We start from the raw sequence: 16,045 nt of genomic DNA, 5'->3' as shown, positions 1-16,045 counted from the left end.
TTCCCCCCTACACACAGGCTCTTGTTTCCCACAATGCTCTGCGAACATCACCACCAAGATGGCCGACGCTATGGAGAAATATGAGAAAGAAGCTGGCTGCGTCCCTATTCTCCATCCCGAGGTATGGTCCTTGGACTTGACTCCTTCGCACGGACACATAAACATACAGAAAACACATTAAGCCGGTCTGTGTGTGGGGGACTGTGGGTTTTTGCCGTGCTTTTTCCCGGAAACTCCGATGCCCCCTGCAGATCCACCGGTGGGGGGTTGGCAGGAAGCTAACGGTGCTAACGGTGCTAACGCTAGCCCCCCCTACTCCTGCTGCAGAGCAAGGAGACGCTGGGCAGATGTTCCTGCTAATGTTAACGTTAAGCCAGGTGGTGCTTTATGGGGCGGGGACGCCGTGCAGCTAGTAAACAAGATCGGAAGCTGAAGTCTGTAATGGAAACAAGTCACGTTAATGCTTAATCCTTACAGGCATACGACGTTAGCTTTGTGCGGTAGCGAAGCTGCTGCTGCTGGTGGTGGTGGTGGTGGTGGAGCTGCGATGATGTAAATCGGGGTCAAGTGTACATGGGGACATTACGCTGTGGTGACAATTTGACAATCATAATAAGTTGATATTAACAGCCATTAATTCGTGTCTTAGATGTACGTCCTGTAGTCTCTCTCATCGAGCTAACCTCACGTCACAGCAGCCCCTCTCGGTGGGGATTTACAGCCAGTTTGCCAAGTAATGTTAGCCAGCATACGTCTGTTCTATCATATGAGTGTTGTGCATCGTTATGCTAGGAATGTGAATCAGGTTTAACACATTAGTTTAAATGAACAATGCAGGATAATGTCGAAATCTTTTTTCCAGCAATGACTCAAGAAATAAACCCCATTACAGCTGAAAGAGACTCATTTCAACGTTGTAAAACAAGCTGAAATGTCACGGAAGCATTTGTTTGATTTTCTTCTCTTTACCTAACTAGCATGAAGCTCTTAGCCTAATTGAGCCACAGTTACCCATCTTTATTATCTTTTCCTACACATCATTTAAGTTGCATGTGACTGTGGTAAATAGCCACCACAGTCACATGCAACTTAAATGATGATAAAGCCACAATGGCTGTTGTGACCGTGATGTTCATCACGAACCAGAGGCTTTATATTCACCTCTTATTTATTTTACATCACATGTGTGTAATGCTGTACTGTGCTTCACAGCATGTATGCACCTATACAATCCATGGTCCTGGATAGAGGTGTGTTTAGCTGTGTTTTGCAAAGTGAACACAGCCCTGGTTATAATTTGTTATCATCTGCGCTTTGCAGGTCAACTAAATATCAGGAAGAGCTCATGTTGCATACGGCAGTTTGCCTCGATGGTAGTTGGCATTCTTTTCTCTCAGCAGTCCTGTTTTGCTTGTTTGTTTGCAGCCAGCCGGTTAAGAAGGTTCATTTAGCTTCAGGCTTGGTCAGTAACTGTTAATCCTGGCAGTGCGCAGTTCAAATGATTCATTTCTTTAATGCCCAGTGAGTGCTGAAAAATGAGTTGATATTTGTAGTGAAAATAGTTTTAAATGGATAAAGCGATTTATAAGCTGGTTTTGGCTATTGTAAGGTGGGAGTACCTTGTACATCATGTTGCTTTTTTTGGCTGGTGATCGAAGCAGTTTAATTAAAAAACTGAATGTAGTAGTCCCACTCGCACATTATGCCATTATGGAACAACAGTGGTAATGTTGCTACATCCTAAGCAGTCAAATTGACACAAATAGATTTGCCTCAACTGCGGTATTGGCTCTCACGTCATACGTGACCCCATAATGGGAAAATGTGGTCCACAAGGGCTACGTTTGTGAAGGAGCATACTGTATGTTAATCTGGTGTTTATGTCAACTATGGTTTGCACAAAGGAAGGAGAATCCAACAATGTAAGACAGTGGTTTGTCAGGTTATTCTACATTTATTTATCTTACAATAAGTTTGTTTATTATAACTTAAGATAAAGCATTGTTTATTTTGAGATTATGAGCACTGTTTCTGCCTTAGATGCTGCAGTGACACTTAATACCACTTTACAACAAAAACAGTTGGGTTATACCCAGAAATGTAGTTTTGAATCGGAAAACATATTTCATCTAACACCCCTCCCAACCTAGGTTGAATGCAGTTTGGGCTTTACTTTGCTCTGGTGAACCAATGTCTTTAACCGATAATTTGATTTAATGTTATTATTGAAAAAATATGTAACCTCTATCGTGACAAAGAGTGAAGGAGTTCAGAGAGCTTAAACATACATGTATTTGGGACTCAAGAAAGGGCATATTCGATAATTTTGTGGTTTGGCAGTTGGGTTTATGAAACCACAGTTGAAGACGGTGACAGCAGTCTCATGACAGGATCAAACACTAGTGTAATATGCTTATTGCACCATGTATGGTCTGGGAATTTATTCCGGCCCAGCCAAACAGTCTTGGGCCTCAAAGTTTCCAGTGTGTTCTGAAGACACAACCACCTCGCTGACTGTTGAAGCTCTTTCCTCCTTGACGTTTTTTAGTTTAGGTTTACTAGAGAGAGGGATCTCCTAATTAATGGAAATGTAATTACCATCTGTTCTTTGTTCCCCTGACAGGATGAATTGTTAGTGATTCATTCATTACAGCTCTGCCTGAATACCAACTTAGTGGAGTAGTCTGTCAGTCTACATTCAGTGTTGGAGGCTGAGCCAGTGCTTGATATTGCACACGTATACAAAAACACAGGCCGAGAAAGGTAGCTGGTTATTGTTAACTGATGTTTAATACACACATTTTTATGCATTTGACCCCTGTTGTGCAGAAGGGGCTTTAAATACTCAACTTTCAATCAACTCAAATTGTAGATCAGAGAAACAGTATATGTTTTTTTGATGACACTAGTTATATACAAGGCTATAAATGTGCTCGCAGCTTGTCCAAGCATCAACACCCTGTTTTTTTCTCTGTAGGCCTTGTCTTTAACTGAAATTATGAATGTTGTTATCATTTTAATATTTTTTTAAACTGTCTCATACAAACCTACGTGGGATGAATGCACATTGGTAGATCCTTACTGGTTTCATATTTGAATTGGTTGATCCTCACTCTCATGCATCATTTTAAACTATAGTAACCTGGTTATGGGAGTAACCTCTTCCTCTCCTGGCAGTTTTCATTCATTACCCCCTTTTTCGTTGCCTGTGTGGTTGCTGTGATTGCTTCGACATACAGTATGTTGATGTTCAATTTAGCTTTTCTAAAATCAGGGATTTTCCTGCCATTGCAGCTTGTTTTTTGCACTGCATAAAAACAATGTGGAGAGCATCCGGGCGAGCCTCAGCTGACACACAGGATAGCAAGCAGGAGCTAGGTGAAAACTAGGGTGCTGTGATTTATCGATACAATGTTCAAGAGCTGCAAAAGTACATAATATAGCAGATTAGAGCAAATCATCCGCCAGTCATTCTGTCAGAATGTCAGACAGGAACTGGTTGTTCTAATAAGCGCTGATAAAATGTTCTCTTTTGATTAACAGAATATGATTTAACAGTGTGAACATTGCCAAGAGAATTAAAGATGATATATGTAGATAGTAAAATAGTTTTCCAGCTATATCAAGTATTCTCTTCAAGATTTGGGGCGTTATCTTAAGAAATGCTAATAATGGTCCAAATGATGACAAAGTTCATTAGTTTTAAGGCAGAAACATACAATTCTCTTGGGGGAGGATCCCCAAAACCTCCCCTCTCCACATACCCCAATGTCTGCATAGCACCTAAGCCCTCTAAAAACCCAAAGGGGAACCTGGCTATTCAAATTAAAGCAATAAACATTAATGTCAGGCAGCATTTAGTATTTACGCTGACTTCATCTCAGCACCGCCAACCATGACTGTCTTCCAGTGTTCCTGGCCCAAAGTTTATTTTCCCCCAATCTTGCAAGAGGTAAACTGTCTGCCATGAGTTTGGAGTGGCCTCAACCTCCAGCGTCTTTAAATCATTTCACAGGTGCATTCACAAAATGACCTTTTGGCTGCACAAGTACCTGTCAAATTGAAGGACAATGTCTGACAGTGGTTGCTTCATCATAGATTGAGTTTATTTTCCTGTATGCCTGTTGCCCATGCTTGGCTTAAAGTTGTACCTCTTTTCAGCAGGGTGCTGCTGTGAATCTGGGTCATTGGGTAGATTGTGGTGGGAGCAGAGTGAGGCTGAATGCATGAAGCACCTGAATTTAGAGCATCAGAAGATAAGCTGCATGCTCAGAAAGTCCACACCTCTTTTCTTTTCTTTGAACCAGTGCAGCATGTCCAATGCAAACATTTCCTCTCTCGAGGCGCGTAAGGAACAAATGTCCCCGGATCCCGAGTGTTCTTGCATAAAAAGCACATAAAGGAGGGCTCAGGCTCTTGATTGGATACTTTACAAGCTGGAAATTGTTTGTTCCGTTTCCTTAGAGCGTTCCCATTATTTCCCTCGTAAAAATAGTGTTTCCTCCTCTGTTTCCTCCCGATCCGTGGAAGTAAACTGTGCCTTGAGTATTGAATTAGTCCCTCGAAATGGCTCTCATTTCAGATCAAATCTGATTCTGAGCTATGGCCACAGCCAGCGAGGGGAAGAACACAATAACAGTGCCATCTAGTCTCAGCAAAGTAGTTATTGCAGATGTAGTGATAAACTATTATAATAATGATTATTTATATGTTCCTGATTTTAATGTAGATTCCAAACTGAATTGGTCAGCCTTATTTTACCGTTGTTGTGACTATTACCACTACAACTGTTAATCTTACTGTAAACCGATAAACATGCATTTTATAGAAATGCTGCTCTGTAGCATTTTTATCTCGAGACACATGACCCCATCCCCCCAAGGTTTTGGTTGCCATATGTCCCACTGACCAGCTCCATTGACTAAAGCAAAGCCTGCACACTCACCAACAGATGAGGTTCCAGCCTAAAATCAATGGTGAGCCTGAAATGGAACATGTATTGAGGATATCATGACTGCTGCCTGTCTATTTGTTGTTTGCATCACCAGGAGGTTGTTGATAATTAAGATGCGAAAACTACTCTTTGCCACTGAAATAATCCAACAGCAAACACCTATTCAATTATCAGTATTTTTGGGGAGTGTTTAAATATGAGGAAATTATAAATGTTGTAACATCATTTTAGCTAACTTTAATTTTCCTTTTCTCAAAAACTCTACAGTAAAATAATGGCTTTGTGTTTGCCCGTCACACTTTCAAAATCCTGGAGTTCTTTGTTAAGCTGCTCAATATTTTTTAAAGAGAACAGAGTTGTCATGGCTAATGGTGTCCTCTGCACATTTGATTTCATTATACTCTCTGTGTGTAGAGTTTTGTTATTATGGCGTCCATCCGTTTTAGTTTTGAAGTCATAATATTTGTTGAGCCAAAGTTCAACATTTTCGTGTTCTTCTTTCCAATCATGGATTCTGTGTTCAGGTCGTCATTGTGGACAATCTTGACTGAATTTTCAGCTTTCAATTTTCTGCGAGTAAACCTGAACCTCTACTCCAGCACATTTTTTTTTTTTGTTTTCCTTCTTGTGCAGACCTACATTTTTCTTCTGAGGTTATTTGTTCCTGGAGTTAAATGCGGAAGGACATGCACTTGCTTCTCTTGGGATTTCTTTAAATCCATGTCAGCCCTTTTTAATTCTTATAAATGTAATTATACATTTGAATGTTCCCTTAATGTATGCAGTTAATATAAATGGTCATTAATTTACAGATAAGAACTGGGATCTACAAAGTTCTGTTATAATTTTGTCAGATAAAAATATAAGGACAGTTAAGTGATAACATGGAGTCATGGCATGATAAGGTAGATTTAACTAGCTTCTATCTATATCTATATCTATATATACATATATATATCGCTTCAACAGCATACATGTAGCGATGAACAACATCTCCAGGCTGCTAAGAAGCTCCTGTTTCCCGCTGAGGCTTCCTGGCAGCTCCAGATCACTTGCTGAATTTAAGAGTGACTAATAACTGATGACCACACTGATATCGGATCGGTACTCTGTATCGGCTGTTACCCAAAGCCCAGGTATCGCTAATGGTATCAGGACTGAAAAAAAGACAGATTGTTGCATCCCTAGTCTGAAGAATTACACATCAATACAGTTACAAATGCCATCATCAGCTTTTTAGATAGCAGGAGGGAATGAACAGAGTAATTGGGGCTGCTGTGACTCTTAAGGGGTCAAAGGTTATCTTTATGTAAGGTTGAGATGGAGGAAGTGATCTAATGGCTGCTCTCTGAGGGTTTAGAGCCAGGACGTCTTCCTCCTGTCCCTGGAAAGACATGGGAAACCGTAACCCCTCAATTGAATATCCAGATGAAGGACATATTGTTCCTGTTTGTCAGGCCGCTGTAGGAAAAAGGCTCAGCACAGTGACGATCATACATGAGTTACTCTCACTTTTCTCTGGCAGCCCATCTAGTCTGAATAGCACATTTGGGTAGTTGAAACAGATAGCTTGGATTTGCAAATGACCAAAACTTGGCTGCAAAAAGTACGAACGCCTCCTGGCAGCTCTGACGCCTTAGAAAATACAGGAATAAAAATATGAGATGGTCACCTTCATATCCCCGTCATCACACCCTCCTCCTTTATCCTCCTCAGTCTTATTTACTCTACGAATAAAATCCCTCGTCTTTGCTTCTGTTTTTCTCGCCTGTAGTATCACAGGAACATTAATACTCTTCTACTCCTTACTACTGATGATTTCTAATTCTTCGGATCCAGGAATTTTTTGCTGTTCAAGTAAAAGCAACTTTGGATAACAGCACCGGAAAATTTGAAGAGGATGAAGAAATGTTTTTTGAGGTCCGACATATCCAAACATGGCAGAAAATGTTAGTTAGGTAGTTTATTTTATGCCATAGGGAAACTGTATTTCTGTTGTCGACATCAGGTATTGAGACAGAGAAACCAAATAACTTGTTTGAATGTATTTTTAGTTTATTTTAATATACACCTAGCACCAGAACAACAATTACAGTTTCTCCAGAAAGTCAGGATGGCAAAAAGGCAGTGTGGGTGCTCTGTGTTTACCACAAGCAGCCCTTGCTTCCTGGTGATGGAGGCTAATTACGGTTTTCTGTGACGTTGCTATGGAGGTTAATTCAATATGAGTTGCACACTCGCCACATCTGTGTGACAGATTAGATCTTAAGCAACAACAGGACTCGACAAGCCCGTCTTTGTTTTTGTCCCGTAGCCTTTATTTCCCTCTTTTAATACCATGATCAGTTGTTGGAATGAATGCTGAAGTGTTGTGTTGGAGCAAGGCCATCATTAGGGGATAAATCCAGTAGTTTAGTCAAGCCTGTCCACCTTGTACTATAATGTTATTTTGCACTCTGAATAATTCTTAACTACATTGTTTATGGCCCTGGAAACATCAGAACACTCTTGTTTCTTTATTGTTTCCAGATGAAACCAGATTCATAGCCAATTTTCACAGACGTTTTGACTTGTCATAGCAGAAAAATCACAGGTGGAACTAATAACATTAAAAGATTGCTCAATTCCAGCGATCACTGCTGTGCAGTTCTGCAGTTAATAATGTTATTACACCTGTGTTGACAAGTCAAATAGCCAAATAACACTGAGCAAACACACAAGTGCCTAGTTTACATTCAGCAAGGCTTAAAGTTCTGCATAGTTAAGGGCGGGGCCTCTTTGAGTGACAGGGAGGTTCCGTCTTCACTAGCCTCGAGTTGTCCTCTGCCCAGGACTGCCTCAGCTCAACTGATGATCCTTCCCTATTTTTGAAATTGGCTGGGAGTTAGTCTGTGTCGTCCACTTTGAGCTTCACATCAGATCTTCAGAAACCTATAGGTGACACCACTCAGGCTACGTCCATATTTTTTACAGTCTATGGTGTACACACACTCACACACACACACACCTGCTGGAAGCTGTAAAAGTCTATCCAATAAAGCCACTTTACACCCAGGTGTTCTCTCAGGACATGGTGGGTGTGTACAGGTTTGCTGGACTGATGGCACCTTCAATCTCCCTTCAGTTTTGTTGCACCTTTCGTCAGGACAATTGGAATCTTTTATTATTGTTTAAAGTTCATGGTCTTTGGTGATAAAATGTAACTGTCACCATAGATCCACCCAGCTTGTCATTGTTCCTCTGAAGACTTTGCTGCCTTGGGCACAGATATTTGGTGGACAAGGCCAAGCTTAAATTTTGAAAATGTTGAAAGAATCAGTGCTATTGACAAGCCAACCAAAGGCGGTGGTAGCGACCGTCACAACCACTATGTTCATTTTTTTAAACTTTGCATTGTTTAGTCTGCACTGAGAGCTGCATGTTTGGTGTTTTTTTTCTGATTGCCCAGAGAAAATGGTCAACCTTTGGGAAAATACTGCACTCGTCACTGACACTTTTCATTCAGCTGAACAATCACGATGTAGGCTACAAATGCTGAACAACAAGAAAAATGGAGAAAAAAATGTCTGATATGACAAAGAATCACCCATAAATTAAGAATATAATACACTCCTGCAACCGCACCCCACATGCCAGGGCATTCTTCCAACATCATGCTCATGATCTAATAAACGGCACAACCTTAACGACTTTTCTTTATCACTGTGTTTCTGTCTCTTGTCCTCTTTTTCAGGAAATCAAACCCCAGAGTCATTACAACCACGGCTACAGTGAGACCGTCAGCCGTAAAAACCATGTGGACGACTACAGCACCTGGGACATTGTCAAAGCCACACAGTGAGTGGATCATTTGCGCGCATATACGTTTGTGGTCTCACAACGACATCAGGATAAGCTTTGGGCTCTGTCTGTCATGTGGTCAGATTTCAAAGCAATCTCAAGAAATTTAGTGATGCCATAGTTCAGTGTTCAGTCTCAAGAAAATAACCATTTGGGCTGTCATTGTTTGTTTTATGAAAAATCCAAACTAAAGCCATGAACAGGGCAAACAATCTTATATTATAACTGCAATGACATGTTAAAATGCACAACCTACCCTCTAAACTCCAAGCAGTTCTAGTGCATTTTTTGCGCCTGTCACAATTTTTACTCAATGTGGTTCTGTTTTTCACTGCAAAATATAGTGTTAGTCCTGCAGCTCTATTTGGAACTGCACACTCATGTTTAGAGGTAGAGGGGCTTATTCTGTGTAGTGCAAACAGTTTATCTGGGGCCCAATTTTAACTGAGACATGTGGAATGATTTAGATAGAAATATTTTTTGCCTCAATTTGATTGCTTTTCCCACCAAAGTGTTTGTCACATATGATGTGTGAAAGGACCGTAAGAAAGTTGGAAATCTGATGATAAAGTTTCATTTTACAGCTTCTGGCAATGATAGTTTTGGCTCTTGTTTTTTTAAAGAAAACATGATTTCAAATCTGCCAAAGGGTTCCCTGTTAGCTTTACATATTGCATGCGCTAATGACCTATCAGTAAACGTATCTATTAAATAAAAATGGAAGACGACACTAGCGAGTACAGCCCTGCTGATGGGATAATCCCAAAAGCAAAGCATCTGAGAAGCAGTGTGTGGAGGTATTATTGGACATCGTTGGCCACACATGCCTGAGTGACAGTAACAAGTAATGTTTACTTATTTGTTTTGGTGTTATCAAGACACCACACATTTTAAATCTGGATCTAACGCCACCGTGTTTTCAGCTGTGGTTGTCTGATTTAGCGTATGCCAAAAATGTAAATAACAAGCTCAGAAAATGATGAGAGAGTGTAGGGGGGAGGAGGAGAAATGCTGATAAGACAACAGAAGCTTTGTGTGGGACGTTACATTTGACAACAACAGATTTATGTTATTTTGATTTGAGGTCAGGAATATCTGCTTAAAGACAGCCAGTGTCAAGTCATGCCACAGTGTGGGTGTCATGTCTGAGTATCTGTTTTTTAAGGTTTCAGTTTTTGTGTGTTTTGTCAATATGGCTAAGGTTTATGTGTTTAACCCTATGTTCCTCTGGAGACTTTAATCCCTCTCCGCCCCTCTTCCTCAGGTACGGCATCTTCGAGCGCTGCAGGGAGCTGGTGGAGGCGGGCTTCGATGTTCGGCAGCCAGACAAAGAAAACGTAACACTCCTTCACTGGGCCGCCATCAACAACAGGATAGATTTGGTCAAGTGAGTCCAGTCACGTTTTGTACAAAGCTGGTGGTGGCACAGTAACAAAGAGGTTAGAGACTCGCGGTTGGATGGTTGAGAGTCCAAATCCTAGGAGGTGCTAGATATATGCGGTTGCATTGGTCAGTTACCAAGTGTGGGTTTGATATATGAAGCAGAAAATGACAGGAAAAAGGTAGTGTGCTCAGCCAACATCCTGTAAAAAAAAAAAGTAACATAGACCAAAATAAATGTGGCAGCTGCATTTCTTCGTTTTTTTGACACAATTTTTTTGGCTTGCACAGCTTTTCCTGTGTACTTCGTTGTTTAATAACCCTTTTCTACTGAGCTCTTTACTGCCATCAGAGGAAAAGAGTGGCCCTGTTTTTTAGACACACACTGAGATGTGACCTAGCTCAGTTCAGGTCGCTCAGTGAAAACAGTGATAACACAAATTTAGCAATGAACTGGCTGATGTGGTAGATGTATTAAGGTATGGAAGACAACATAAATGTTCTCCTCCTCTGTAAATTTTGCTGCCAGTGACATACCCTCTCCAGCACCTCTTGTACCGTTCTCTAATTACTGCTTAAAACAGGTAAAGTTACATGAATTTAAGGGTCATAATTAGTATTTCGCTCAGTCAAGGTTTTCCTGACTTTTATTAAAACAGCAGCACAGTGTGGAACTCCCAACATGTACTCTATATTCAAATTGAGGGTTTAAGGTTTACCTTAACTTTTTGTCATATTTGCTCAAACTGTCACTATATCCTGACAGTGGTACACAAGACAGATAACCTGTGAAAAAATGTGGTTTTAGTGCTTCTAACGGCATTTGCAAGACACCACCGTGCGCAAAGAAAAACAAACAATCAGAGCCGAAGAGTCTGATTGTTTGTTTAACTTCGATCATTGTGGAATCTTGCAATTGCCATTAGGAGAACTAAGAGGAGACAGAGGAACCTGATTTTACCTATTATTATTATTATTATTATTATTATTATTATTATTATTATTATTATTATTATTATATTATTAACCTACCTATCTGTCTAATGAAATACTGTCATGATATACTGACAGTTTGAGCAAATTTGACAAAAAACTACTGAACCTTTTTTAAAAGTTGAAGGAAAACCACCACCAGTACTATATGACTGGAGACTCTTCAAATATCAATATTGATGTAAAGTTATTGCTTTGTCACCCATCTGTTTAACATGGTATACTATATGTTCCCATGTCATTGCAGTACAATGTGAACTATATTCACTTATTTCAATCCAACGGTTTCAGTGTTATCAATTAACTGCCACTATATTTCACTTCGGTTGGGAGACAGACTTCTACATATGGTGCAAAATTAGGAGTTGGCACAATGCACAGCTTATCTCATGTGTATGACTGCAACTAAGGGGTATTGTCATTTACATTTTTATTTGTTTATTCAATTTATACAATTGTTATTTCTTTAAAATTGTAAAAATTAGGAAAAAAGCATAGAAATATTCATACCACTTTCTCAAAGCTCAGAATGAGATCTTTGAATTACCCATAATCCAATGATTTTCCATTTACAATAACATTAAACATATGAATCCTTACATCTGAGAGGTTTGAACCAGAGAATGTTTTGCATTTTTTCTTGAAAAGTTAGCAAAATGATTAATCGATCGCTTAATTAGTTGCAGAGAAGTTTCAGCTCTACTCATGCACTCCGCTTTTAAAGAAAGCTGCAGTGCAACTTTGCCATTTTGTTTTGTGGAAAGTGTTTTTGGCTTGGTGCTGCATACTGTGTATACCTTTTATGGGTGCCAGGTCCTAGTATTTTGTCAAAGAACAGCCAACAATGTTATCCATTATGGTTTTTAAACCAGCTATGCAGCCCACACCTAGATTAGATTATCAAAATGAGATTCTCAGGTGAATGGATGCAGTATAAAGTTTCACTGATTATTGTATGTTTGTGTGTGCAGGTACTACATATCAAAGGGAGCCATAGTGGACCAGCTGGGAGGAGACCTCAACTCCACACCTCTGCACTGGGCCACCAGGTGACCCACACTCACTGCAGATAACTAATCTGCCATTTGGTGGACATATAGAATCCACAGAGCCTTTATTTATAACTATTTTAAATGTTTTTCGTTCCTTAACAATAACATGTTTCATTTCGTTCCTTCCAATTTATTTCACTAATAATTTGTTGTAACAGAAAGCAACTGAATGTAAGAGACACCTTTGTTAGTCTCATTCTAAATCACACCTACAAACACCCATTTATGACTCAGATTGATCAAGGGTTGTCTTTTCTTTTTGTAATGATCACTCAGTCATAATGTAACCGCTGAGAAGGGACAAGTCTCACCAACATTGCTCCCATGCAGACAGGGGGGTCATGAAGCGCTCCTCTTCCTGAATTATTGATACATTTGACACACTGGCATCCATATCATCGACCACCCACACACACACACACACACACACACACACACACACACACACACACACACACACACACACACAAACAGGAGTCGTGTGTTTCCCTCCAACTCCCACCACCTGCCAGTGACCTTTAAAAGCCCCCCAGCTTCCTCTCTTCTGTGTGACCTCAGCCATTAAGACACATTCTGGAGCTGAGCACCAGGCGTTTTGTCTGCTCACGTTTACACGCAGCAAATAAGTATCAAGTTTTTCGTGCAGTGAAAGTGATGGCACACAGTCCATTTAAAATAAAGCTATGACAATGAATATCATTTCTTTCCTTTTTTTTTGCAGTTTCTTTCACATCGTTATTGTCCTTTAGGGGAGGTTTACTTTGCAATATACTGTACACAATAAAAGCATGTAACAAATCAACTGCTACACCGCCGAGACAAACATTAAATATAAGAGAAGACAGGGAGTCAGTCCTTGGATGTAGCGCCAGCATATGAGGCTACATCATGTCATGTGCAAATATGGCAGTTTAACAGCAGCGGGATTAAATAAGACCCTGATCTTTGGACTGTTGAGTTTAGCCTGGACACTCACTCAGCATCTAAATGGGTGATCAAGTGAATTCTTCACCCCAAACCACAGGAGAAAGACAGGAGGTATTTGTTCCTGGGTGCACCGTTTATGTTCACCAAACTACAAAGCATTCTGCAGCATAAAGACATGAAACATGTTCCCTGAAGCTCAAAGGAATCCGAGCACACTACTGTTCATTTCAAAAGATGTTATTCTTTGATAAGTGAGTTGTCGGAATAAGACGTGTCCTTTGTTTTGCGCTCGTCTCCTCCCAGACAAGGCCATCTATCCATGGTGGTGCAGCTCATGAAATACGGCGCGGACCCGTCTTTGATCGACGGCGAGGGATGCAGCTGCGTTCATCTGGCCGCTCAGTTCGGCCACACCTCCATCGTGGCCTACCTTATCGCCAAAGGACAGGTAGGGAAACGCCAACACTGCAGCTCATTAGTCCAGAGGGGAACATGATCTTAAAATACACAAAATGGTGCGTTTCACAACAGCAAATGTGCTCTTTAGGAAGTTTTCTGCAGTCCAACAGGGTATTTTTTAAAACCGAGATAGTAGTCACTAAGATAGGAACATCATATCGGCTGTGTTTCCTGTGTCTATCAGTCTGTGTTTTTAAAATAATTTTGCACCAGTGCTCTCCAGTAGGGGGAGCCCTATTGCTTCTACTTTCCACCTATAACCTCCTTCCTCTGTATCAGGATGTGGACATGATGGATCAGAACGGCATGACTCCTCTGATGTGGGCGGCTTACAGGACACACAGGTGCGTACGTTAGTCATTTGTGCTAGTTGCTGCTACGGCTCTGTAATTAATTTTAAGCCCAAACCTCTAAAACACTTACGCATAACATTTCCCACATGCAAGCTTGAGCATGTTTCTGCTGACTGCAGCCACACACACAGCTTCCTCATGCATTAATGAGTTGACATCAGACACATAAACAAGTCAGCTTCATCTGAATATTCCCTTATCAGCCTTTTTGGGTCTGGGCATTCATTTAAAAATTAACTTATGGATCCATGAGGTGCAATGACATCTTTAGCAGCAAAAAAAAAAGTGTAGCATGACAATTAAAGAGGTAAAAAATATACATATATATAATGTTTATATTTATGTTAAAATCAGATGGACACAAATTGCAATGGATGGTTTTCTAATTATATTGATGGCTTTCTAGCAGTTAAACTGTTTATTTTTTAAGCTCAATGGCAAATTTATCTGGTTCCAGCTTCTTAAATGTGCATAAATGTTGTGCTTTTTTTGTCATACTGGATAGTAAACTGAATATCTTTGGGTTCGGATTATTAGTCAAATAAAATAAAGCCATTTGAAGATGTTACCTTGGCCTGCAGGAAATTCTAATTGGATTATTTTGTAGATTAAACAATTGATCAAGAAAATAGCTGTCAAAATTCGATAATCAATAAAGCATGAATTACGGCATTTGTCGGAGGGGTATTCATTTTGTTGCAATCTGCAATCACACCGTTGGATTCCACCAAATCCTACAAACTGTCCCTTTAAACCAAAGGAGTTTGGTTTAAAAAAAAATGTTATTGGCCAGATTTATAACTTAACTTTCCAACGTTCCTATTATTTGTGATCACCTTCCCGTTATCTATGTCCATGTTTGTTTGACACGATTTTCCTCCTCCGTGTAACAGTGTGGATCCCACCCGGCTGCTGCTGACTTTCAACGTGTCTGTCAACCTGGGCGACAAATATCACAAGAACACGGCGCTGCACTGGGCCGTGCTGGCCGGCAACACCACCGTCATCAGCCTGCTGCTGGACGCCAACGCTAACGTTGATGCACAGAACATCAAGGTAATGCATGGATCCACCGTCTTCATGTACCTGTACTGCCATGTTATTACTTATAACATTATTTACTGTTTTCGTGTCTTTTGTTTTCAGGGCGAAACACCGCTAGATCTTGCCAAGCAAAGGAAGAACGTTTGGATGATCAATCACTTACAGGAAGCGCGGCAAGCCAAAGGCTACGACAGCCCGTCCTACCTGAAGAGACTGAAGATGGACAAGGTACACACACACACACACACACACACACACACACACACACACACACACACACACACACACACACATGTTTAAATACATCACATCAAAAGAGACTGGCGGGCAGGCTTGGAGTAGAAAAAACATCAAGCAATGTGAATTGTGGGCATTAGACAGAATCCTTTTAGTGTGATCACATGTTACCTACCATCTAATCTTTGCTGTAAAGACATACACACACATCTTTGTCGACCCCCCTCTGTCTCAGTTCAGACAGACATGCTGAGACCAGCATGTCCACACTGAACTGTTGCACTGCTGCAGCATCACAGCATGTCTGGGGATGTGATTACTTTTATGTCCACAGCTGGCCCCTGATCAGACAGTCTGACAGGAAGCAGATCACTCTTAAATAACTGGTAATGTCTGACATTACAACTTCTGGAAAATTCAGGGACAACCTTTATATAGCGTCCAGTCACTACAGTGGATGGTAAATGACATGCACCCTGATAAATAACCTCTTCTTATCAAGCTTTGAACTTGAACACACTTTACTTGCTTACCTGCCAGCGTATAACATGGTTGGTTTGTTTCTGTCCCAGAATGTTTCTATGATGATTTAGTTTTCAGAAATATTAAAGAACGTGAATGCATAAACTTGTTGTTTTTGCTTCTTATAACAGTTTTTAACTCTTGTTGTCTTCTCACTTGTCTGCTGGGATATTATAAGTTGATGAAGGTAACTTTTTTTAAACTAGACAATAGGTTAGCATGTAAATACATTACTAGAATTGATGCCCAACTGAGGTTCGCCTCATCTTTAGTCCAGATCCCTA

General features: G+C 40.4%; 1 protein-coding gene across 1 annotated transcript in view; it reads left to right on the top strand.

Moving 5' to 3' along the window:
• The window catches only part of zdhhc17 (zinc finger DHHC-type palmitoyltransferase 17), a 29,189-nt gene continuing 13,144 nt past the window's right edge, over positions 1-16,045 (top strand). The window contains exons 1-8 of the mRNA XM_054624370.1: positions 1-121; positions 8,688-8,791; positions 10,059-10,181; positions 12,139-12,216; positions 13,450-13,594; positions 13,885-13,949; positions 14,852-15,014; positions 15,105-15,230. Of these exons, the coding sequence (XP_054480345.1) occupies positions 59-121; positions 8,688-8,791; positions 10,059-10,181; positions 12,139-12,216; positions 13,450-13,594; positions 13,885-13,949; positions 14,852-15,014; positions 15,105-15,230 (867 nt within the window). The 5' untranslated portion in view covers positions 1-58. The remainder of the gene's footprint in view (positions 122-8,687; positions 8,792-10,058; positions 10,182-12,138; positions 12,217-13,449; positions 13,595-13,884; positions 13,950-14,851; positions 15,015-15,104; positions 15,231-16,045) is intronic.

The sequence above is a fragment of the Anoplopoma fimbria genome, chromosome 23, assembly GCF_027596085.1.
Source record: "Anoplopoma fimbria isolate UVic2021 breed Golden Eagle Sablefish chromosome 23, Afim_UVic_2022, whole genome shotgun sequence".
Classification (NCBI taxonomy): domain Eukaryota; kingdom Metazoa; phylum Chordata; class Actinopteri; order Perciformes; family Anoplopomatidae; genus Anoplopoma; species Anoplopoma fimbria.
This window is presented reverse-complemented; position numbering and strand designations above follow the sequence as displayed.